Raw genomic sequence first — 26,546 nt, 5'->3', positions numbered from 1 at the left:
AGCACAATGAGCATACATCCACCTTAGTATAACTACCATGCACAAAGCTAAAACCAACACTTTAAGGCAGGGGCTAGGTGCTTTGAATCCTTGTTTGTATAACTTTGTGTTGCCCCTTGTCTTCATCTTATTTTGGTCGCTTCTCTGTATGTTGCTTAGGACTTGGTACCTGTTTCTTTTTCTTCTATAATGATCACATGCAGTTCTCTTGCATGGTCCAAAAAAAAAAGCTAACACCAACACATACAGATGAATAATCACACTGGCAAGTAGCAAAATCAAACAAGACGGAAGTTATGGCTAGGTGAAGTAAAATTTAAAAACTGAGACGTTCAAAACAATGGCTACAACCGCCCCATATCCGCACTAACCATATATTGACATCACAAAGTACAAGAGATGGGAGTTGACTTGCTCAACTCCATTGCCCTTTTCATCTAAGGGTCTCAATTCAAACGATTATCAGAGGAATATTGGAGGACTCTAACCTTTAGATCGGCGCAAAAGTCAGGAGAATAAGGTATGAAGACCCGAGCCCGGAACTGGTCTTCCAAGTCGTGCGCCCGGCCAGCAAGCACGTCGCCTTGCTGTAAAGCAAGCCAACTCTCGCCCAATGTGATACCCGCTTCTCACTGAATTCTTGGCACCACAACAAGATTTCAAGAGAAGGTTAGGGTAGGGTATACCCGTCAGTAACCCACCGTGCAAACTTCCTCGTGTGCCCCCTCGAGTCGGACGCGTACGTACGGCGCCGTGCAGGCTGTGTACTGGTAACAACGATGTGCAGCGGACGTTGTCAATCATGGTGGTGTTGATGTGATCATTACGCCGGGGTTTGTCAACCGAAAACCAACAAGGTATATTAGGCCCCATTAACTGCTCTTGCATATGCAATGGAGCAATCAACGGCGGCAAGTCCATGGCTGCTTCTTCTCTGCCTCGCCGTCGCTGCCACGGGCGGCGCACTCCAAGCTCGTGCCCAGCCGGACGTCAACGGTAAGCTCAAAATCCCTAGTAAGGATTTTCCACAATGTAATTAGCTCACGGGAGTTCGTCCACGTACTGTCAATGGCAGGTTTCATAAGCATTGACTGCGGGCTCGCCGGGAAGACGAGGAGCTACGTGGACGACACCACCAAGCTGTTGTACACCAGCGACACCGATTTCATCGGCAACGTTGGCTCCACCCACAACATCTCCGCCCAGTACATGGTCAGGCCGACGCACCTCTCGAGACGCTACCACAGCGTGCGCAGCTTCCCCGACGGCGTGCGGAACTGCTACACTCTCCGGTCCCTCGTGCCCGGGGGCAAGTACCTCCTCCGTGCCTCGTTCATGTACGGCGACTACGACGGCCTCGGCAGTCTACCCATTTTTGATCTGCACGTCGGTGTCAACTATTGGCAGACCGTAAACATCTCAGAGCCAGATCTTGAGGTGACCGCCGAGGCCGTCGTGTTTGTGCCGGACGAGTTTGTTCATGTGTGCTTGTTGAACACCGGCGCCGGGACGCCCTTCATCTCGGACCTGGAGTTGAGGCCGCTGAAGAAGAAGTTCTACCCGCAGGCAAATTTGACGAAGGGTCTCGTTCTGGAACACAGGCTGAACCTCGCGCCCCCGGATACCAGCATCGTCAGGTGCGGAAAAGATTTTCAGTTGTTTTACTCTGTCCTTTTCCTGTTAGAGAACTATACTATTAACTGTGTACATACAATTCATGTTAATAATAAGTAAGATATTAACAGTACTGCACAGTAATTTAGTAGACAAGATATACTTGAAAAATATATTAGGCAAGATATAAATTTCATATTAACGTTAGGTACTAGGATATAATTACTTTGATCATCCTGACTTTGATACTAGGTATGATATTAATTAGTTTTTTTTTTTGAAAAGGAGGTTGACCTCCGGCCTATGATATTAATTAGTGGAGGACGCTAAACATTAGATAGACGTAGACCATAGGATATATGCGGTTGGATGGGGGAGATTTGTTGGATCTCTCTACAACTCACTCTTTTTATATTGGTATAGATATAGAAATAAAGGATCGCGCATCACTGCACTGTATTTTTACATCCCCTAAATTTTGTCTGAAGTCAGAAGTAAAACGAGAACATAAGAAAATAACATATTATGACTTATATTTTGGTTTTCTTATGCCAACTTTTAAGTATTCAATCAATATGAACATAACTATTTGTATATCAAACTTATTTTTTATGAAACGGTCATAAGCTTACTGCAGGTGCAAAATAACGTATTATGCGCCCTAGGTGATGAATAACATTACTATAGATACAGATATAGAGGTATAGATATTTTCGATAAAGATAGAGGTATAGATATAGATAGATTAATTAATGAAAACATACTCGACTAATTATGAAAATCTCAATCCCTCATCATATGTTACAAAAATATCCTGCTAGGTTTTCTGACCTGACTTAGAATATGGCCCCAATATACATCTCATGTTGCATTAGAAAGCTAACTTGAGCGAATGATCGTTTCCCCGGGTAGGGAGGATCGAACGAACATTTCTGCTCACTAAACTAACACTCAGCAAACGCTCAAGAATTACCATATGAAAGCTTATAAAATTGTTTGTAAAAAATTGTGTGTTCTATAGTATAATTTTGTCATGTTGTGTAAAGATTGACAGAAATCGCCATGCTGCAAAAGAGTGATTTCCATGCATTTTTGGAGATTTGCCATAATTGTAGCATGAAGAAATTTGCCAGCCAAAAAAAAGAAATGAATAAATTTCCAGCTCAGGGTTTAGCATGCGGCCCAAAGGAAATTACGACCCTACATGAACAAAAAAACGTGAGAATTGTCATGCTCTACAAACATAAATTGCCGCCCCAAATTTGTTTGCTCAAACTGCCATCCTAAGTGAACCAATTATTGTCGGCATGATGCAGTTAGCTCAGAGGGTGCATTTGGAGTCATAAAAATAGGAATTTGTGCACGGGATCCGACGGCTCATAGGGAGTTCACATGGAAAACCAATAAATTTGATGTCAGTTTTATATCATTCGAGTTTAGAATATGTGTACATGCGATTTGGGGCCCATCGACCCGATTCGTGGTAGTAAGAAAACGTGTTTCACGAGGTGTCCAACGCACACGCTTCGAAAGGCATGAACATGTGTGTTGGTGGGCTCATTACACAGACTTTATTTTAGTGAATTGTGTACACAGTAGGATTTTTTCTACAGTAGCCCTGCAATAAGAAAAATTGCTAGAATATTTTACAGGCACACAATATACACATTCATTAGAAGAGTTGCCAACATTAAATGGCATGCAAAAATGTCATGTACCCTGCACACCACATATCATGTAGCCAACATGAGCAACCAGTTCAACCCTTGTGCAGTTTTTCCAAGTATCCCATGTGCGATGCCTTAAAAGTATCCACAAATCTAGGGAGTAATATCACTCGCCCAGATTGCTATATCCGAACGGGCGACTTTCGGCGTGGCGGAAGTGGTGCCTAGGTTTCAGCAACTGTGAATTGGCTAAATCAAAAAATGTTTGTACCCTTCTCTTTATATAGACGTCTCTGTAATGGGTTTCAAAGTTAGAGGCTCATTGGGACTCTGCGCCTACTCTCATTCAGATCCTACTCTGAATTAGGCTCCAACCCCTTAAGTGCGCAACCCTTTATGTTCATGCACGTTTGGACATGATCCAAGTACTCCAACTTGGTCACCAGTTGGTACATGACATGCCAATTCCAAAAAATCACATAAATATCATATCAGTTGAACATTCACAATGTTACCCACATGCCACTCCATTTGCCTCATGATAATTGTCAAGCTCAATCTTGACCTCTCTTTTCTCGATCACATGACTTGGAATCCTTTATTAGGTCAACTCTTTAATATTGAGTAACATGGTCATGCATTTCTGGGTCCGATCACTCGAAATGCACAATGATATCTCTGTCATTATAGAGGGGTAATTTTATCTTGATCCACCACGCCTCAATACATGCTTTATAACACCACAATTATAGAGTAGCGTTCGGTAACCCTAAGTAGGTCACTACACATCCAAAGTACATGCAGTAATCTCAGGTCTAAGGACATATCCTACACATTGTAAGGGGCAACTGCAAAACATTCCCACTATGCATGTCTCATCTTGGGTCTGTCCAACCCCATGTTCTCTAGCGTGTGTTCACATTATTGATTCGACATCTCCTTGTCCATGACCTGCGAAACATGGTAATGAACCAATACATGTGCTCGTCTAATATTCATATGTGTCCTCACATCAATTCCATACTAGAGAATACTTAATAATAATCATTCAAGCATAGAATTTCATAAATAAATCACATTATTACCAATCAATACAAATGTTATTTTTCATGAAATATTTGGAACAAAAAAAATCATGGATTCACGATAATAGAATAATCTCTATGAGTACCTCTAGGGCATATTTCTAATAAACAGTTGTGGCGAATACATAAAGAAAATGAACGAAAGAGTGCTATTTTCCTAATATATTATATATTGAAAATAAATGATGAGTTAACCAAAAGAAAAATAAAGAATTTAGTTTAGAAAATCCCACATTAATTAGAAACATCAACCCTTTAATTTAGGAGAGCTTTAATAACAGCCCTTAGATTCTACTCCTATTTGTCTATTAAAAGTAAATAATGGGTTGGCCGGAAAAAAAATAGCTAGAAAATCTCACATTTGTTAGAATCATGTGACCATTAATTTGGAAGAGCTTTAAACAACTACCGTTAGAGCATCTACAGCCGGACCGGGCTAATCCAACCCCTCAAATGTCCGCGGACGCGCCCGGGCGTGTCCGCGGACAGTGACTGCTCACGCCTCTAATATTTGTTTCTACAAACACACACATCAGATCTATATTATTAGATGGAACGTAAACTGATCTTTAAGTGGAGCTCATCCGGCTCCGCCATGCCCATGTCTGGCTGCTGACTGCGGTCCCCAGAATGTTCGTGCGGTCGTGTTGGAAAGGTATAGTAGGGCATGGGACACGAGCCGGCTCATCGGACTTAACATGCCGCCGTCTCTCATGCCTTGCTCTTCCTTGTCGGAGCCCAGAACCCGAACAGTGTCGGTGGACATTAGATCGATGATGGATCCATCTTGGGATGAGCCGGCAACATCCACCACGACGCGGTTGTGGTGCCCGGATTGCCACACCATACGGGGTGCTAGAGAATGCGACTGCCTCGCCGACGTCCACCACCATCTCCCGCGCATGCTGCCTCACACGGTGGGCATGCTACACCATGTTTTCGTTCGACGATGCCCATGGTGTGTCGATGGCCTCGGCGCGCCAACGGAAGGGTAGGGCGCCTGCCACCACGTCCGGCGAGCCAGCGATGCCACACCTAGTGCTGGATCCATGGGCTATTTCGGTGGACGCAATGGTTTCCCGGCGGAAGGAGTCCGAGCGCCGCCTCGCACGGGCATCCTCTCGAGAGCGGTGGAGCGCAAACTGGACGGCCATCTCCTCCTCGGGGCTGTGTGGGATGAGCTCTGTGTCGACCAATCTGGAGGTGAAGGTCTCGGATTCGCTGCCCGCCGTGCTGGAGACGGCCGAAGATCGTCGGACGGGAGCTTGGGTAGCGGAGGGGAGTTGAGTGAAGTGGGTAGGGTTTGGTCCGGCGAGTGGATGAGGAATATATTTAGGGTAGGGTGGGCCAGCAAGGGCCGGGTTCGACATGTCGGACGCCCCCGGGCGCCTCATATCTGCCACATATTTGTGTTGGATATGAGGGGTGCCGATTAGTCCGGGCGTTTGAGGCGTCCTTATGAGTCAAATTTTCGTGAGAGGTAAATGACTGGACCGTCTGACCGAGCGTTTGAGATGGGTTTGAGACACCTGACTGTAGATGCTCTTAGAAGTTCATAACCATATGTGGACCCGCACATGAGCTGATACCTTCATAACATGTATATTATACGCAAATATTTGCAATCTCATCGATCCATTCGCACATGCAGATCCATGCAACAAAGAAAAGTCGCACACGAATGTATGATGTTAACAAAAAAAAGTTGCACATGAACATAATCAATTTGCACACGTATGCAACATTGTCCAAGCCAAACACGTCCGTTGCACCTTCCATGCTTGCAAGTAATAGCACATATTTCGTTGCGTAATTATCTAATCATGGATGCGCACTCGATCGCTCAAATGAGCGGCCGGCCTTACACGCTTCCATATGCAAAAACTTTGCACATCTCTCTAGTAAGCGTTGTTTCGCCGGGGTGCTAGCAAGGAAAAACTACACATTCACAGGGGTATGGGAGAAATTTACACATCACTGTTAGGCAGTTGGATAGAACAACATTCGAAGTTGCACATCCACCGTTAGACAACTGGCCGAGTTAGCAAATAGTGAAATCCACACATCCATTAGCAAAGAGAAAGTTGCACATCAACTAATAGTGAAATCTGAACTATATTGTCCACTCGGGAGCCATACCTAGCAAGTGCCCACTAGAACCGTCTAGTTCCTTCTCCTCCCGTGCACATACCTTATACTAACCAATCTAATTTCCCCTAAAAAAAATAACCAATCTAATTCATCTGTCCATCACGTCCGTCATATCCCTCTTCAATCAAACCTTATGCTTAATCAAATGACCTCCTAAATACAACTAGGGAGCTGATTGGTTATGCTCCGATAGTCTGAGTAAGAACAGCCTGCACCATAAAAGAAAAATGGATAGCCTACAAAGGCAGCTAGCGGCTGCCACAAAGTAATATCCATCAACAACACATTAACCAGTTCCAACTATGTCGCCTTGCATCCGATACAGAGTACTTATTTCTGTTGAGCATGAATAATTTTTAAGAATATGCCTCTAGAGTTTGATACTTATTGACTAATTGGCCTTTCACTTATACTACCTCCTTTTTTAGTCTTTCACTTATACTAGCTAGATATGCCCACGAGAGAGCGAAGTTTTGGTGGACGGGTGCATCGGAGGGCTTTATTTCAAATGATTAAATAATGATATTTCCAAGTTTAAATAAATCATTTTTTGGTGAAAACTTATATATATATTCACTAGGGATCTGTAAAATTTCGTTTAATAATATTATGATTTGCAAGCTGCACAAAAAAAGACCCGGCACAACAACAAAAGAGAATGGCCCATGTTTGTTTACATATTGTTTTTTGGTCACCGGCACGTATGAAAGTATATTGTTATGAAAACTTCCCTAAACGTGTTATATATCTATTTGTGTATGTACACAATTTATTGATTTTTTTGTGATGTAGAACTACATTATTTATGTTCTTCGATGGACACGTCCACAGTTTGCACTTTTCGAGCCCATGATCTCTTCTTGGTGCCTACTATTACATTCTTCCAATATTAACATGAAAGAATTAGTACATCCCATGATACCTTCTTCGTGCCTACTAGTACACCCTTCTAATATATATTTTGTATTAACATGAATGAATTATATAGGATGACCAAGCCGCCTATTTTTTTAAGTTATTGTGATAAACATGTTTGCTAAGTAATACATCAATTTATGACTATGTAAAAAATATATGTTGCACTTGTAAATAAATGCATGCAACTATTTGTCTTTGTTAATACAATAAAGTATACGTGTCCAATACGAGTTAGTCTTCCCACACACAAAAAAACATGAATTTGTCTTGGAAGTTGAACCGGTGGGAAGCAACTGAATTTGAGATTAGGGGCACGGTTATCCATAACCTGTTGACATAGTTGGTGTCAAACACAAGATATTACCAAATTCTAGTGTGCAGAAGATCTTTTTATCTTGGTGGAATGTCATTCGAGAGAAATTGCAAGTTAATGTTCAATCCATTGAGTAGCAATACGAAAAATTTAGCACTTCTGCGATCTTTATTCTGGACTAATGAAGAATATTGTGTTGTTGATCCAACATACTTAATTTTTGTTTTTTAAGTTTAAGTAAAGACTAAATAAATCGCCATATAGGCAGAAGCGCATATATAGTTTTCTCACAAGCATTGTGGAAACACAATGCAGAATAACTTGAGGATAAATACTTCAGTATTTATCTACTAAAATCGAGGCAATATGTCCGAGACATTAAATATCCGTCAATAATGCAAGAGATGTTAAAGTGGTTATTTGGCACACATATTTTTTTCAAGGGAAATCCCAAGAGGAATTACTATTATTGTAAGCATTGAAGCTTAACTAAAATGTAGATCTGAAGCATTATTTATTAAAGGAATACAGTTCAGATTTTGTAATGTGCATGTTAAGACAATGTGGGGATTGTTGTGGCATGCGCGATAATTTGCAATGCATATAGTAGAAATACCAAAAAAAATTAGCAATGCATTTGCAATGTTTATTATGGGGCGCAAACAAAGATATCGTGTTGTTCTTTTTTTTGCAAAAAACACCTAGATCTATTATAAAAGTTTACTAGAACTACAAAACACTTCAAACATAATAAAAATCATATCGAGATTGCTACCTCAACTAGAACGAGCCACCAACATGCTGCATTGCTGGTATTGTTTGACCTCCATACTTTGTAAATTGTGGAAGTAAGGACACAAAAATGGATACACATACTAATGTATTTATAGTTCTTTAACAAATAGTGGACGAATATAATGCAAAATCTTGATAGATAAATATTTAGTAGGTAGATGTTAATGTTGAAAATGATATATCCCATATTTTTAGGTATCACCTATATTAATAAAATGATATGTTTTTACAGAAAAATTTACTATATACTCATCATTTGTCATGGCAGTATAATGAACACCAGAAATAATAAAAACCACAGCCAGATTCGTAGACAACCTAGCGACGACTACAACCACTTGAGCGAGCCAAAGGCGTGGCGCCATCATCGCGCTCCCTCATCGGAACTGGACAAAACTTGTTGTACTAGATAGTTGAGAAGTAATCGTGCTAACGCTCCATAGGATCAGCGCACCAGAACAACAACCGTCAATGATGAAGAGAAGCGTAGATAGAAAAGATCAAACTTGTAGACATATGAACGAACACGAAAGAAAAATGGATCCTCGGAGATCCATCGTAGACCAATACTGACCGAATACCACATGATCCGTCGGAGACACACCTCCACACGCCCTCCAACGGTAGTAGACGCACCACAAGGACGAGGGCAATGCAGGGAGTAGCCTACGCCATCTTCAGGGAGCCACCGCTGCCACACCTTTTTGAACAGGACACAAACCCTTATCGGCCTTGAAAAAACATGTAAACATGAAGTAGGAACCCTCCCACCGGCAAGGGCCGAGGTCCTCCACGCCTCCATGGACCTAAGGCAACATGAGATGAGGCAGACTGGCGGCGGCGCCGATGAGAGGTCGAGAAACCCTAGCCGTCTGTGAACTCATTTGTTAGTTAACTTATTATCAATATAGAAAGAAATAAATACCATAGTTTAACTGTTGACTGCTCCGAAGACAGGTACGAGGATAAACACTGAGGGCAAGACATCATATGCTAAAATAACAGTTTGACGCATAAATGTTTCTATAGGAAAATTAAAAACTATTACATTTAGTAGTGAAAGTTGTGAAGCTTGCAGAAACATGTTAGATTTCCGTACCAAAATAATTTAATATGGATAATACAAATGAGCAATTTGGATTTTTTATTGCATACATTACGACATATCAGTTTGCAGGCCTACATTTGAGAGAAAGTACAAGTTACTCTATTTTGACAACTATTAGCAATATATTTTTTCCATACTTACGTTATGAGTGCACACACAAAATGATATGGATATGCATCATTTATCCAGTATATAAAGAAATTGTTCTTGAATAGGTAGCAAGCCATGAAAAATGCTAAAATGGATAAAAATGATGATAGTTTGAAACTATACAATAGCATATACGAATTTTAAGAAGAAATTATTTAGGTTACTCATGGAACTGATACATATAATTAGTACTACAACTTCAGATGAACTTTTGGATTTTTGTAACTAAAGAGTAATAATTTTTTTACAAAAATAAAATCTATAGAATACAACTAATCTGTACAACAAGACAATTTGGGTGCATAGTTTACGACGAGGTAGGTCACTGAACTATCCTAAAAGACAAATAGCAGGTTAGTATGCAATTCTAGTTGTTCCAACATTACAATTTTATTCACCCCACCATGCTAACAGTTCCAATGAATAGGTGGACCTGTATCGCCCATCCTACATATAAGCTATACATAATTTATATGTTGAAGTAAACAAAAAATTGGTCAGATGTGAATACATAGACAAATAGTTTGGTCACAAATACATAGTTGTTATAGTACGAATAATCTCATAAACACATTTTTAGTTGGTTATTCATGAAAATTGAAACCACATATATCTCACTTCGGCCACTCAAGCGTTCCACCACATATATCTCACCGAGCTTTGCCGCGTCTGGGGAGGAATTGGGGACACTAAAATAACATGGGTTGTGTTTCTAGAAAAATGGCATGGGTTGTGGTGGTTAAACCCCGGTGATGTGTCAGTTTGGTCAAAACCATGTCCACCTCAGATGAAAACCCCCCGAAGTGGTATACGGGACTAAACTAATCTGGTTTGAGAAGTTGAGGGACTAAGTTTTTTTGATTTTGGAAGTTAGGGAGCATGTCTATATTTTTGTAATAGTTGAGGGACAAAAAAGTTATACTTTTCCCATATTTAATTCAAAGTAGTAGTTTAACTATATGCATTGCACTAGAGAAAATCATAGATTTTTCTACCACTATCTAAAGCTTTAGTTTACTTGTAACATTCCTAAATCAAAGGCCAACGATGTTAATTGTTTAATGCGAACTGCTTTGTGGGGGGTTTGTTAATACAAACCACAAACATGATTGATTGATCAGGTACCCTGTAGATCCACACGACCGTGTATGGCTCCCTAAGAGTGATGCAAAAATGTGGAGCAGCATATCAACTACGGAGACGGTGCAGAGTGATGGCGATGTCTTCGAGGTACCATCGATGGTGATGCAGACGGCAGTCACGCCGCTAAATGCCGCCATGAACCTCGAGATCATTTGGAGCCCCAACCCTCAGCCCCAGAACCAGTCCCTAGGATATCTCATCATCATGCATTTCTCCGAGCTGCAATTGCTTCCTAGCAACGCCGAGCGCCAGTTCTACATCAGCATTAACGACATGCAGTTACCCGAACCTGTTAGCCCACACTACCTTGGCACGGGCTTCGTGTCCAATGGAAATGCACGTTACCGAGACAACAAGTACAACATCTCCATGTACGCCACCGCCAACTCGACGCTACCACCTGTAATCAGTGCCGTCGAGTTTTTCTCCGTCATCTCCGCCACCAACATTGCCACTGACTCCCAGGATGGTACGTTCCTATGCAAATAACTGACATGTAGCTTATGATTAATTCTTTAGGCACACAGGTCGAGCACGCATGCTAATCAAAACATGTTGTGATTAACAATTAACTGCAGTATCTGCCATCATGGCGATCAAAGCGAATTATGAGGTGCAGAAGAATTGGATGGGTGACCCATGTGTTCCAAAGACTATGGTCTGGGAAAGGCTGACATGCAGCTACACCAGTGACAACTCTCCAAGGATAATAAGCATGTAAGAATTGATTACTCATATATCTATATGGAACAATGGTCCGTTTTTGAAGAGAATGCTTTGTCTGGTCTGTTAATAAAGCATGAAGTGCAAAATTAATGGAGATATATATATCAGGTTACATAACTACCAAGTCTAGTGGATCTGATACACTTGATATTTGCACTTTGCAGAAATCTTTCCTCTAGTGGCCTCAATGGTGATATATCCTCTTCTTTCACGAATTTCAAGGCCGTCCAGTACTTGTACGTGAATGGTTTTGGATCTATTTTGGTGACATTTTACTTGCTGCTTGTACCAAAAAAGATTAGAGAACAGATCTTGTTTTTTTATGTTGCAGGGATTTGTCAAACAATAACTTGACAGGCTCAATACCAGGCGCCCTTTCGCAATTGACATCATTGACAATTTTGTAAGTAGGCCGACTTATCTTTTAGTCTATTTTTTGCGACCTCATGTTAAATATTTGAGTCATGTATACAGTACTAGTAATTTGTATTTATAGAGATTTGTCAGGCAACCACCTCAATGGATCAATCTCACCTGAGCTCCTCAAAAGGACTCAAGATGGCAGCCTGAATCTAAGGTACCCCCTCCCACCCTACCAATTCCAATTCCAATTCTATGTAACTCGAGTAATTAATTACTATTTGTCATTAATAATCTCCAATTCCTTTTCTGGTAGACATGGCAACAACCCAGACATTTGCACTGACGGCAATTCATGCCAGCCTACTAAAACGAAGAACAAGTTGGCCATCTACGGTGTTGTCCTTATAGCTGTCATTGTGGTGCTGGTATTAGTGGCAGTAGCGCTCTTTTTCTTTCTAAGACAAAGAAATCCAGGTGAGAATTTAGCATCAGCGCATCAACTATCTGATATGCCTCCCCATCCTTGAATAGTCCTAATGTTTGTCATTACATTTTGCCGCATGTGAAGAATCTATGAACAACTCCGTCAAGTCACATAAAGAAATGAAAAACGATGGGCATAGGACAGAAAAGGATGGCTATGGGAACAGTCCACTTGGATTGGAGACTCGTCAATTCACCTACATCGAACTTGAGAGAATAACCAACAACTTCCGACGAGTGCTTGGCAAGGGAGGGTTTGGTAATGTCTACGAAGGCTCACTAGAGGATGGTACACAAGTAGCGGTGAAGATTCGGTCAAAGTCCTCCAATCAAGGCGACAAGGAATTCCTCACGGAGGTAGAATTTACATAACTGCACTCCCGTTTCTCTGTATTTCTTGCTTCGCTATATTTTACAAGTCTTGAAACTTCGCCATAATCATGCTGTCGGAACACGAACACTAGTAAAATTTCAAATTATAAAGAAAATATTTTACCATTGTTCCTTTAAAATTATTAATACAGTAAGTTTCTAGGCATGCATTAGTATCAGGAAATTGTGAAAATAAATTTGTGAAGTATTTTTCGGGTCACTTGTGTAGGTTCAAATTTTAACCCTCATACATCACAAGAATCTTGTCTCCATGATTGGATACTGCAAGGATGGGGAGCACATGGCACTTGTGTACGAGTTCATGTCAGAGGGGACCCTAGAAGAGCACATTTCAGGTACACAAGTTGCTTGCTGGTATGTATGTATGTATGTATGTATGTATGTATGTATGTATGTATGTATGTATGTATGTATGTATGTATGTATGTATGTATGTATGTATGTATGTATGTATATTAGGTTGATGTAGAGACTTCAGGTAATGAAAAAAATCAGTTTTAAAAAAAATGTATTCTATCATTGCAAGGTGATCGGTGCATTTTAACTTGCTCTTTTCAAACCAACAATATTTAACTATTACTAATCTATATGGTGAACTGAATAAGTAGTCTGACATTCACAATGTCGGATCATTCGCAGGAAAAGGCAACAATGCGGTATGCTTACCCTGGAGACAGAGACTCCGAATTGCAGTTGAATCCGCTCAAGGTATGTGCTTGAAAGCAGAGTTTTCACCTTTGTTGATAAATGTTTATGTTTTTCAATCTTGACTGCTGGTGTGCAGGGCTGGAGTACCTACACAAGGGATGCAATCCACCTTTGGTTCACAGGGATGTTAAGGCCACAAACATCCTGCTGAATGCCAAATTAGAGGCTAAGATTGCTGATTTCGGCCTGTCCAAGGCTTTTCATCACAATGATGACACACATGTTTCCACAAACAGAATCGTTGGTACACCAGGATATGTGGATCCAGAGTATGTTCTCTCTCCCTCTGATTTGAAGTCTTTGTGTAGCATGCCATGATCTGCGTATGTATTAGGTAAACTTGAAATGTTTGTGCAGCTACCAGACAACATGGCGGGCCACGAGCAAGAGTGACGTGTACAGCTTTGGCATCGTGTTGCTTGTGCTTGTCACTGGGAAGCCACCCATCTTGCGCACCCCACATACCATCAGCATCATCGAGTGGGTGCAACAACGGCTAGCACAGGGAAACATCGAGGGTGTGGTGGATGTGCGGATCCATGGTGATCATGACATAAATAGTATGTGGAAAGCCGCTGTTATTGCGCTGAAGTGCACCACTGAGGCATTGGCAGAACGGCCCACCATGACCGATGTCGTTGCTCAACTTCAAGAGTGCCTCAATCTAGAGGAGGAATTGGCTGACGGTGGGTCTGACAGCGGCATCTACAACGGCACCAATAGCGATGACATAAACTGGACAGATGATGCTTACTCTACAAACAAGTCTACAAACTCAAGTCAGAGAGCTGCACTTGAGAAAGAGCATAATTTTGGCAGGGTCCCAACAATGGACACCGGACCTGCCGTGCGATGAGAGGTGTCTACCATGAGCCATATAATTATATTTGACTTGTTATGAGGAATCTATATGAGCATGATAATGTTATTAGATTAAGTTTTTCTAGTTTAAATTTTGTCACCTCCACCCAACTACCATAATTTCTTATAAGTTGAAAGAATTGTGATATTTAGCTTCCCGCCTACCGTACCTCGACGGTTTATCTGCAGCAAGTTGCACATGCCTTCGGTTTTACTTCCCTACTTGTTGTTCTAACTTGTAACCTTGATTAACGTTTTCATTATAGAATAACCATTTTTTACATGGGGGGGGGGGGGGGGGGGGGGGGGTTGCACCGGTAGGGGGGAATATATCCAATGATCCTTGCTGCGGAGAGACCAACTTTTAAAATTTAATCCAAGTGTTAGAAAAACAATATCTTTTGCTCAATAAAAACATTTACCATGGGAGGCTGGGAACCATCGTAACCGCGTGGCAACCGATATGTTTACCCGATAACTAAATCCTTGACCCTGGCTCATTGGCTTGTTATCATCTTTGCCTTCCTGTCTCATCGTGCCGCCACAACTTCTTGTTTACCTAGTCATCTCCCTCGTTGTCTCAAGGCATTTGGTGAGCTCCCTCTAGCGTTATTTTCCGGGATGCTCCAAGCCGACCAATGGCCTAATATTCTACCTACTAATATATCCAGTAACATATCATCAGATGCCTTCATTCGGCGACTGTGTGTGATTGATTTTGACAGTTTGTTGCCCTTGTCAAAACCGTCTTGAGATCTTTGGTCCTTCGAACTCCATAAGGCGGCCATCCTTGTTGTGCGGTGGCACTGGGTCATTAGAAGGGGCATAGTAGAAAAGAAAATAGCTTTCATACAGGAATAGATCAACCTCTAGCTTGAAGGTACATCATCACATTGGTACGGAACAATGGATCATGTATGACCCAAAACAATACCACTAGAATCCGCGGTGATTAGGGGGTTTCAATGCAAAATATAATGAAAAACTTATAGAGCATATCAGTCGGTGGCTCCTTCGCTCCTATCACGACGACACGGGGTCTCCATCTGTGACGACACTTAATCTAAGACTATACGCTGCACATGGATTGGGACGGGAGCTTATCCCTCGCCGAGAAACGGCCTCATCCTCCCCCTCCCCCTGTTGCCATTATAGCGCCCGAGATTCCCCTCCTCTCCTCATGTGTGTGCCGACGCCTAGTTGCCTGACATCCTCCCCCTCTCCTTACGCGCTGGCACCACACGGTACATTTTCTTCTTCTCTTCCATTGACGAGGCCTCGTGCAACCTCTAGCTCCTCTCCTCCATGATGGTAACTAGCCCTCCTTCGTCCTCGCCCCTCCCACGAGCGATGAGTGATTACGTAGCCTTTTCCTCGTCCTAAATACCAGATCTACTTGAGGAGGAGGTGTTGGTCCTCCCGTATTGCGCCGTGCCATCTTGTTAGAAGTATGCGCGCGCGCGTGTGTGCGTGTGTGCGTGCGTGCGTGTATGTGAAAGAGAGAGCACGCCGCCCGTGTCTCAACCAGATAAGGTTAGGTCATAAGATGAGCCGGGCTTATATAATGCCTAGGCGCAGGTACATGAGCAAATTGAAACGTGCACGATGTCTGACTCACATTGCACAGACAACAGAAAACGCACGGGGCAAACCGGAACAACGGTGTGCAATGTGCTAAACAGGCCATTTTGGCTTTGCACTTTGTGGATGGACTGGCTAGCGCAAATGTGAGTACTTAATGTATCACACATTTGAGCCCTAAGCGGACCCCTTAACCGTCTAAAGCTTCAATGGTGGCCTCCTTGCATGGCATGTTTGATGCACGATTGATGAGGCACTCACAAGACGTCGTTTGTGAGCTATGTGGCGTGTGTGTTTCCGTGGTGGTGATAGCGGTCTAGTGGATTTACTCTATGCTCTTGTAGGTGTTAGATAATAACGAGAAATAAACGAGATAAAGAGACGCGGATTTTTACGTGAAAACCCTTGCGGGAGAAAACTACGGACGCACGAAGGCGCAATCACTATGAGGAGGAGTATTACAAGCATGAGACGACAGGCCGTCTGAGGTGCGACTACATGGGGTATATATGAGGGGCAACACATAGGAGTCCTTGTAGGACAAGTAAACGAGTTGTACTCGTACGCGTCGGTACCAACGCAAAAGGCCCACACCGTATGTACTACGTCTAGTCCAATACGGTACTAGAATTTGGATCACAATTTAACAATCTCTACCTTGAGCCAAATTCCCTCCAGTAGTCGAAGAAAGTGAATAACTCCATCCAAATCAGGTTAAACACCTTGTGTGTTAAAGTCCATAGGACTAGTGAGAAATACCAATTAAGCCTGAGCAAAGCTCAAACTTATTGGTCGGAACTGGCTTTGTCATCATATCAGCAGGATTATCATAAGTACTTATCTTGCATACCTTCAAATCACCTTCAGCAACAACATCTCGAATATAGTGATATCTGACATCAATGTGCTTTGTTCTCTCATGATACATTGGATTCTTTGTAAGATATATAGCACTTTGACTGTCACTAAATACGGTAGGGCAAGATGAGTCTCCACAAAGCTCAGTGTACAAACCTCTCAACCAGATAGCTTCTTTGCATGCCTCAGAAATAGCCATATACTCGGCATCAGTAGTGGAACAAACCACAATAGACTGCAAAGTTGCTCTCCAACTCACAGCACAACCACCAATGGTAAAAACATAACCTGTGAGTGATCTTCTCTTATCCAAATCACCAGCAAAATCAGAATCAACAAAACCAACAAGTCCATCTCCAGTTTTCCCAAATTGTAAATAAGCATTAGAAGTACCTCGCAGGTATCTGAAAATCCACTGAACTGCTCTCCAATGCTCTTTTCCAGGATTAGCCATGTATCTACTGACAACACTCAATGCATATGATAAATCCGGACGAGAACAAACCATGGCATACATAAGTGACCAACTGCACTCGAATAGGGAACTCTAGACATGTACTCAATATCTGCATCTGACTTAGGACATAAAGCTGATGATAATTTGAAGTGTGCAGCTAACGGAGTGCTTACTGGCTTGGCATTATGCATATTAAAACGACGAAGAACTTTATCAATATATCCCTTCTGACTTAGATATACTTTTCCAGATAGTCTATCTCTGGATATTTCCATGCCAAGTATTTTCTTTGCTGCACCCAAATCCTTCATCTCAAATTCATTACTCAATTGCTTCTTTAGTTCATTAATATCTGACATACTCTTTGCAGCAATAAGAATATCATCAACATAAAGAAGCAAATAAATAGTTGAACCTTTGATAATTTTCAAATAAACACAGCTATCATAATTAGACCTTTTGAAACCTTGAGAGAGCATAAAGGTGTCAAATCTCTTGTACCACTGTCTTGGAGATTGCTTCAATCCATAAAGAGATTTCTTTAACTTACAGACAAGCTTTTCTTTTCCAGGAATAACAAAACCTTCAGGTTGTTCCATATAAATATCCTCTTCTAATTCTCCATGTAAAAATGCAGTTTTAACATCCAATTGTTTAAGCTCAAGATCATGCTTGGCAACAATACTGAGTAAAGTGCGAATAGAGCTATGCTTCACAACAGGAGAAAAGACTTCGTTATAGTCAATACCTGGAATCTGACTGTAACCTTTAGCAACTAACCTTGCTTTATATCTTGTCTCATCATTAGGAGAAACACCTTCTTTCCTCTTGAAAACCCACTTGCAACGAATAGGTTTCTTCTCTCTAGGCAATTTTACTAAATCCCAAGTGCCATTCTTTTCAAGTGATTCCATCTCATCATGCATAGCGGTCATCCACTTATTACTATCACCAGAAATAATAGCCTCGGAATATGAAGAAGGCTCAGAATTACCTTCAATTTCTTCTGCAACAGATAAAGCAAAAGAAACAATATTGCACTCTTCAATTAACCTGTCTGGTTTATTAATACCCCGCCTGACTCTGTCACGTGTGAGATTCCAACTGGGTGAAACAATAGGCTTATTTGGAGTGGGAGTGACATTATCATCATTAACGATGGGTTCATCATGTGCATCAACAATTTCATTACCAGATGTATCACCTTTATCAATAACATGCTCCACCTGATCAGTAGGCTCCTGAACAATAGGCTGTTGTTCACTCTCAACGGGAACATTAGTAGATGAAACATCATGTAACATAGAAGATTCATTAAAGATAACATTTCTGCTAATAACAACCTTCTGGGTTTCAGGATTTCACAATTTAAAACCTTTAACACCAGACTTATAACCAAGAAAGATGCACTTAACAGCCCTAGGCTCCAATTTTCCATTATCAACATGAGCATAAGCAGTGCAACCAAAAATTCTCAACTGTGAATAATCAGCAGGTGAACCAGACCATACCTCAATTGGAGTTTTCTTATTAAGAGCAATAGATGGTGAACGGTTAATGAGATAACAAGCAGTGGAAGCGGCCTCAGCCCAAAAACGCCTATGCAAACCTGCATTGGACAACATGCAACGAGCTTTGGAAATAATGGTCATGTTCATACGCTCAGCAACACCGTTTTGTTGAGGAGTATAAGGAACGGTGTAGTGTCTGACAATGCCTTGAGACTTGCAATAATTCTTAAATTGCTTAGAACAGAATTCCATACCATTATCAGTGCGAAGTATTTTCACCGCCTTTTCAGTCTGCCTTTCAATCATAATCTTCCACTCCTTAAATGCTGAGAATGCTTCATATTTATGCTTCAAGAAATAAGGCCAAACTTTTCTCAAATAATCATCAATAATAGTCAGCATGTAACTAGCACCACCTAGTGACTTTCTGCGAGATGGTCCCCATAAATCAGAATGCACATAATCAAGAATACCTTCGGTTGTATGAGTCGAAGTGTTGAACTTCACCCTCTTGTGTTTGCCGAAGATACAATGCTCACAAAATTTCAGTTTACCAGGTTCATATCCATCAAGAAGACCTCTCTTATTTAACTCTGCCAAACCAAGTTCACTCATATGTCCAAGACGCATATGCCAAAGGTTAGCAGCATCACAATCAGAATTCTTTGAAATAACTAGAGTAGCGTTACCTGAAACGGTAGAACCTTGAAGGTAATAAAGACCATTGGTCGAACTTAAATCACCTTTCATCACAACAAGGGAGCCTTTGGTGACCTTGAAAACACTATCTCCACCTGAATACTTATATCCCTTTGCATCGAGGGCACTCATAGAAATAAGATTTCTCTTCATCTTCGGAATATACCGAACATCTGTCAAAGTTCTGATTATGCCATCAAACATCTTGATTCGAATAGAACCTATGCCTTCAATCTTGCATGGTGAATTATCAAAACCCAAAACGGAACCAGCAGAAGTAGTGGAATCAAAAGTAATAAACCAATCTCTATGTGGGCACATATGAAAAGTGCATGCAGTGTCAAGTACCCACTCATCATTGGTCTCAGCACATCCAGCAATAACGACAAGAGCATCATCGGAACTATCATCACGAGCAACGTTAGCAGAATTTTCACCTTGTTTGTTACCTTTCCTCTTTTCTTTATTCTGCAACACTTGAAACACTCTGAGATGTCATGCCCGTCTCTCTTGTAATATCTGCAATATTTCTTGTCTCTGGATTGTGACCGGCCCCTGTAGCCGTTTTTACTTTTGCCTCTGTTTCCATTATTGTAGTTCTTCTCTTTTGTCCTGCCACGAATAGATAATCCCTCTGCTTGGGATGAACTTGAACCATCATGTGGCACCATTAATTTCATCTTCTTCTTAGAGTTCAAAGCTTCATAAACTTCATTAAGCGTGAGAGTATCACGACTGTATAATATGGTGTCTCTAAAATTGGTATAAGAATTTGGCAGTGAACAAAGTAACATTAAAGAAGTATCTTCCTCTTCATACTTAACCTCCAGTGCAGCTAGATCAAATATGATCTCTTTAAATTCTGAAATATGATTCAAAACATTACCTCCCTCGGGTAACCTGTGCAGGAATAATTTTTGCTTCAGATGCATCTTGCTGGTGAGATCTTTAGTCATGCAAATCCCTTTCAGCTTTAACCATAGAGCGGCGGCAGTTTTCTCGCTCAAAACTTCCTGCAAAATATTATTATGCAAATGGAGTTGAATTTGTGACAAAGCCTTACAATCAATTCTTTTCTCCTCAGCAGTCCAGTCCTCAATTCGGTTCTTCCCAAAACTATCCAGTGCTACATCATAGTCGGCATGTGCCAACAACGCTCGCATCTTGACTTGCCATAGGGTAAACCTTGTGTCACAATCCAGCAGCGGAAGATCATATTTCATGGAAGCCATGAATAGATAAATCTGTGTACACAAAGTAGTACAAGCCCGTAGAAAAATTCTTGATTGAATTAATATGCAGACAAAGAACTAAAACAAATAGCACCTGGTAGCTTTTGAAGTGGCCGTAGCAATTGGAGACCAAAACAGTAGCTTCACGTAATGAATACTAGTAGGTGGCTGATCTACTAGTAAAATATCCCTGGAACCTGAGCCTTCACGTGTAGATGCAGCAGCAGCGTCTCGTCGGAAGCCTGTACGCACAGCTGTTGCTTCCGCGTGGAGTAGTAGCAGATCAGGCACGCGTGTGACGCTGCGTATATTCGCGAGGATAAGCGGCGGCTCAGCAGCGGCAACTCGACGGAACTTGTGGTCGGACGGATCGCCAGCGAATCCTTTTAAGCTCCTGTCGGTCTCGGCTTTGTACAGCGCTGCAGCGGAAATCGATCCGAAGCCGGATCGCCTGGTCACGTGGCGGCTGCGGCGCGTGCAAGCCATCTCAAATCTCGTATCTGTAACCTCATCTCTGTATACCACTTGTTAGATAATAACGAGAAATAAACAAGACAAAGAGACATGGATTTTTACGTGGAAACCCTTGCGGGAGAAAACCACGGACGCACGAAAGCGCAATCACTATAAGGAGGAGTATTACAAGCACGAGACGACATGCCGTCTGAGGTGCGACTACATGGGGTATATGTGAGGGCAACACATAGGAGTCCTTGTAGGACAAGTAAACGAGTTGTACTCGTACGCGTCGGTACCAACGCAAAAGACCCACACCGTATATACTACGTCTAGTCCAATACGGTACTAGAATTTGGATCACAATTTAACAATAGGCCACTCCTCGTTGTCTCCACGATAGCAAAATATAGTTATTAACCAAAAACGACCGTCTAACCAAGCTGTCATGCCAAACTTAAATGAAAACTAAAGTGAAGAGTTGTGGACGCACGACTAACGGACTACCGCCGTACTATTGGTACCGCGCGACCGTTGAGAAACTAACTCCTCACAAGGTCAACCGCAAGCCAGCTCTTTGCCCGTTGTGAAATGGGTATATATTGAGTGCTTAGTAGGACGTATATTTTGTCCTAGTTGCTAGTGGTTTGGTGCTTGCGGCCTGTACGCGTGAAGTGCAATGGGGCGATCAAGCCTGGAGGAACTCTCTGCCCGGCCATGGTTGACGCTCCTGCTCGGCCTTGCAGCCGCAGCCGGCATGCTTCAAGTTCGCGGCCAGCGCGCCCCTAGCGTCGAAGGTGAGTTTATGATTATTATGAACATCGTAGCTAGGATGTGTTGCACCATATATGTGTTATTATTTGCTTGGACAAATCCATAAATCCACATCCATCGGCATGGAGCAATGCAGGTTTCATAAGCATCGACTGTGGCCTGGACGAGAAGACCAGCTACGTGGACGTCATCCAGATACCGTACACTTCGGACGCCGGCTTCACAGACGCCGGCTCCAACCACAACACCTCCGCCAAGTACTGGACCACGCGCATGTCCCAAACCCACCGCAACGTCCGCAGCTTCCCCGACACGGTCCGCAGCTGCTACACCCTGCCGTCCCTCGTTCCGGGGTCCAAATACCTGGTCCGTGCCACGTTCAGGTACGGCGACTACGACGGACTCGACAGCCTCCCTGTCTTCGACCTCTACCTCGGCGTTAACTTCTGGCAGACCGTGAACGTCACTGAAGTCGACATGGCAGAGATCGCCGAGGTGATCGCCGTGATCCCGGACGACTCGGTGCAGGTTTGCCTGGTGAATGTCGGCTCCGGGACGCCGTTTATCTCGGCGCTGGTGCTGAGGCCTCTCGAGAACTCGCTGTATCCGCCAGCGAACGCGACCCAGGGCCTAGTCCTGATCGACAGATACAGCTTCGGCGACACGGGAAAAGTACCTATTAGGTGACTTTGCAGTGCTGCGTACATTGAATGCTTTTCTGTGAAATTCTGACACATGCACAGTGTTTTAGTTGAAAAAACGTGTACATTTGTCTTAACATGTTGTGCCTGTGACCACCTGACCAGTTACCCGGACGATCCATACGACCGGAATTGGCTGCCGTTTAGCTATCCAGAGGAGTGGTCCGACATCTCAACAGCGGAGAAGGTAAAGGACAACATCGGCAATCTCAGCCTCCACGCGCCGTCAGTCGTGATGCAAACTGCCATCACATCGCGCAAAGACTCCGATTCAAAGACCATCCAGTTGGCATGGGACATCGAGCCGAACCACGTCTACCCAGTGCCCGGGTACCACTCTATACCCTGACCAGTAGAGATCCCAAATTTGATCAACCATCTAGAGTAGTAGTACATTCTTCAGTACGACCTAATCAATAAGCAACCAAATGTTTTTATGCTGTGATTCTCCTAAATCTATGTCGCCTTAGTTTTTCTTATACCTAAGTCGATTTATCAAACCGAATGTAAACTTGCCCGATGAGTATTATCCCGGCAACAAAAAAAGAAGTCGATGCGATGTGAGCCGTCCGATTGGATCCGCCTTGTCCTTGATATTCACATGATGCGAGGCTTTGCATCATACTTGGTCATAAGAAAACCTCAGTCAACTGTTATTACTAGCATATTCGTCTTACCAGTTTAATTAACATATGAGTACATATTATAGGTGCATTGCTATCTTGTATGCCGCGGAGCTGGAGATCCTGGCCAGTGATGATGTTCGCGAGTATGATCTCATTATCAACGACAAGAGGACCAAGGTCCCGTACAGGCCCAAATACCTCATCGCTGCCGCCCTATACAACAACGAACCCCACCACGGTTTCAGCCAGTACAGCTTCACTGTCATCGCCACAGCGAACTCCACACTACCGCCGATGATCAATGCCTTCGAGTTTTTTTCTGTCATCTCGACTGCCAACGTTGGAACAGACAGTCAGGATGGTAAACATTCAGAAATTTACATTCAGACGTGGGATCATTGTCTATTGATTAGTAGCCTTTTCACGATAGAGATATACATGCTTACGTGATCTGATAATTGTGCTTCTTTGTCTTCGGTGTTACCGCGGGGAAAAAAGTTTCTGCCATCAACAAAATCAAGGTAAAATACCAGGTGAAGAAGAATTGGATGGGTGACCCATGTGCTCCGAAGAATTTTTCATGGAACGGGTTGACCTGCAGCTATCCTACCTCTGGGCGTCCAAGAATCACAAGCATGTAAGTTCAAATTTAATTTCCTATCACGCATGAGAGATTTATCCAAAAGAATGAGAAAAGACAATCGTGTTGTTTCAACTGAAACATTTTGTGTTCTGACAGAAATATGTCAAATGGCGGTTTGAGTGGCGATATATCTTCTTTTTTTGCTGATATCAAAGACCTCCAGTATTTGTAAGTAGACCTTTTAAATCCATTTTCCATGTGAATATTACAGTACAAGGGAAGCAGTTCAAATATTTTGTATGTTTTGTCACTTATTTCAGGGATTTATCATACAATAACTTAACAGGATCAATTCCTAACGCCCTTTCAGAACTACCCTCTCTCGTCGTGCTGTAAGAGTTCTGAATTATAGTATCTCTTCGATGACTAATATTTATGCACATTATTGTTTGACGCAACGCTATTTGTCCCCTTAGAGATTTGACGGGCAACCAGCTTAATGGATCAATTCCAGCCGGGCTACTCAAGAGAACTCAAGATGGCTCCCTAGCTGTTAGGTCAGTCAATTGTATTTATAAATCGAATGATAACTGGTTTTCTCACCATTGCGTTGACATTTGCCATCTCTTTTATTTTGTCTTATTTATAGATATGGAAACAATCCAAACCTTTGTAGCGACAATGGTTCTTGCGAGACAAAGAAGAACAACTATATGCTTGCCGTCTATATTGGTGTTCCCATATTTGTAGTTCTTGTGATAGGATCCCTTGTAGTACTACTGATGTTCAGAGTGAGAAAGAAGAAAGGTGACACTCCGCATAAACCATGCCCATTGATAATCACATATCTGCACCTCCGCAAGGAGTAGTTTACTTTAAAGAGTGCAAGGTAATACTAATTTCATTCTTGAATTTTCAAGGATTGGCAAGGGGAAGCCATGGACATGGACGCCAACAAATGGAGAACCGCCAGTTCACGTACAAACAGCTGAAGGTCATAACAGACAACTTCAAGGTAGTGCTTGGCCAAGGTGGGTTTGGAACTGTTTATGACGGCTTCTTGCATGATGGTACTCACGTGGCAGTCAAGTTGTTGTCTCAGTCCTCCAATCAGGGTATCGAAGAGTTCATGACAGAGGTAATGTCTCTGGTCCAGTATAATTAGAGAATGGTAAATATTTAGATAATATTTGGAACTATTTACATATCTTCTCCTCGGTCAGGCTCAAACACTAACAAAGATTCATCACAAGAATCTTGTTTCCTTGATTGGTTACTGTAAAGAGGAAAAGTATTTGGCACTTGTCTATGAGCATATGTCTGAAGGAAACCTCGAAGATAAACTTAGAGGTGTGTTTGTCCATCTTTAAGAAGAGCACTAGAAATATCTATGCCGAATTCCACAATACTGACGACAGACATACTTTTGTAGGGAAAAACTGCACGGATGTATCCTTAACATGGAGACAAAGGCTCCACATTGCACTGGAATCCGCACAAGGTATATAGTCATTCTAATTTGGAAGTTGGGTCTTCTTACTGCTACTAGTATCTATGTTTCGCAAGAACTTAAAAGAAATTGATGGGCGGTTGCTATTTGTTACTATGATGTGCATTCAGGACTCGAGTATCTACACAAGGCATGCAGCCCTCCCTTTGTGCATCGTGATGTGAAGACATCGAACATCCTACTAAATGCAAATCTTGAGGCCAAAGTTGCCGACTTTGGCTTGATGAAGGCTTTCAATCATGACAATGATACCCATATATCCACGGTCCGGGTGATTGGCACAAGAGGCTACCTAGCACCTGAGTAAAAACCCTAGCTTATTACCATATTTTTGTTGTCTGCATGACAAGTGTAATGAAAATGCATCTCATGGATATTGTACATATGTATTCAGGTATGCAACAGCTCTACAACTGAATGAAAAGAGCGATGTGTATAGCTTCGGCATTGTGCTACTGGAGGTGATCACAGGACACCCAGCCATCCAACAATCTGAAGAGGTCGTTCATATTGTTCAGTGGGCACGACTACGCCTTACGGGAGGCAACATCGAGGAAGTGGTGGACACACGCATGCAAGCTGATTACAACATCAACGGTGTGTGGAAGGCCGTGGATCTCGCGCTGAAGTGCGCCGAGCATGCTCCGGGGCAGCGTCCCACGATGACTGATGTGGTGGCCCAGTTACAACATTGCCTTGAGCTAGAGCGTGAAGACCACACCAACGATAATAATGCTAATAGTGGCTTCTACATGAAGGACGACAACGGGGACCGTGGTTTGCTTATGTGAGTCACAACACCACTTTATTTGAGATGATCACCGTTAACTTCCGAGGGTGCCAACCATGGTCATCGGTCCTGCACTCCTGGAGCATGATAAACCCTCCATGTACTATTCATTTGTAACAGAGATTTTTGGCATTGCAACAGACATTTTCTCCAGTTGAACATAGAGTTCACCATTTTTTTAGACACTATTCCTTTAGACGTAGTATAGTTCTCGCCTCTGCCATTAATAAGAAAAACCTATTCAAGAATTCGTCCGATTAATCAGTTAACTTGCCAATTAATTCCTACTC

At 42.3% G+C, this 26,546-nt stretch overlaps 2 protein-coding genes across 2 annotated transcripts; both read left to right on the top strand.

The window, feature by feature from the left end:
* Positions 1-893: 893 nt before the first annotated feature.
* LOC125537515 (probable LRR receptor-like serine/threonine-protein kinase At1g05700) lies at positions 894-14,618 on the top strand. The gene is made up of 13 exons (XM_048700840.1): positions 894-996; positions 1,076-1,637; positions 10,923-11,413; positions 11,523-11,661; positions 11,835-11,906; positions 12,002-12,073; positions 12,167-12,247; positions 12,347-12,507; positions 12,602-12,873; positions 13,118-13,244; positions 13,549-13,617; positions 13,694-13,886; positions 13,975-14,618. Exons 1-13 carry the CDS (start codon positions 894-896, stop codon positions 14,471-14,473), a joined length of 2,841 nt encoding a protein of 946 aa, XP_048556797.1. The 3' UTR covers positions 14,474-14,618.
* A 7,333-nt stretch (positions 14,619-21,951) lies between these two features.
* LOC125537506 (senescence-induced receptor-like serine/threonine-protein kinase) lies at positions 21,952-26,324 on the top strand. Its single transcript, XM_048700834.1, has 14 exons — positions 21,952-22,069; positions 22,183-22,729; positions 22,853-23,077; positions 23,457-23,734; positions 23,872-24,010; positions 24,113-24,184; positions 24,277-24,348; positions 24,433-24,513; positions 24,606-24,763; positions 24,877-25,094; positions 25,180-25,306; positions 25,389-25,457; positions 25,577-25,769; positions 25,861-26,324. The coding sequence occupies exons 1-14, from the start codon at positions 21,952-21,954 to the stop codon at positions 26,255-26,257; spliced, it is 2,694 nt and encodes an 897-aa protein (XP_048556791.1). The 3' UTR covers positions 26,258-26,324.
* Positions 26,325-26,546: the final 222 nt, after the last annotated feature.

The sequence above is a fragment of the Triticum urartu genome, chromosome 1, assembly GCF_003073215.2.
Source record: "Triticum urartu cultivar G1812 chromosome 1, Tu2.1, whole genome shotgun sequence".
Taxonomy (NCBI): Eukaryota; Viridiplantae; Streptophyta; class Magnoliopsida; order Poales; family Poaceae; genus Triticum; species Triticum urartu.
This window is presented reverse-complemented; position numbering and strand designations above follow the sequence as displayed.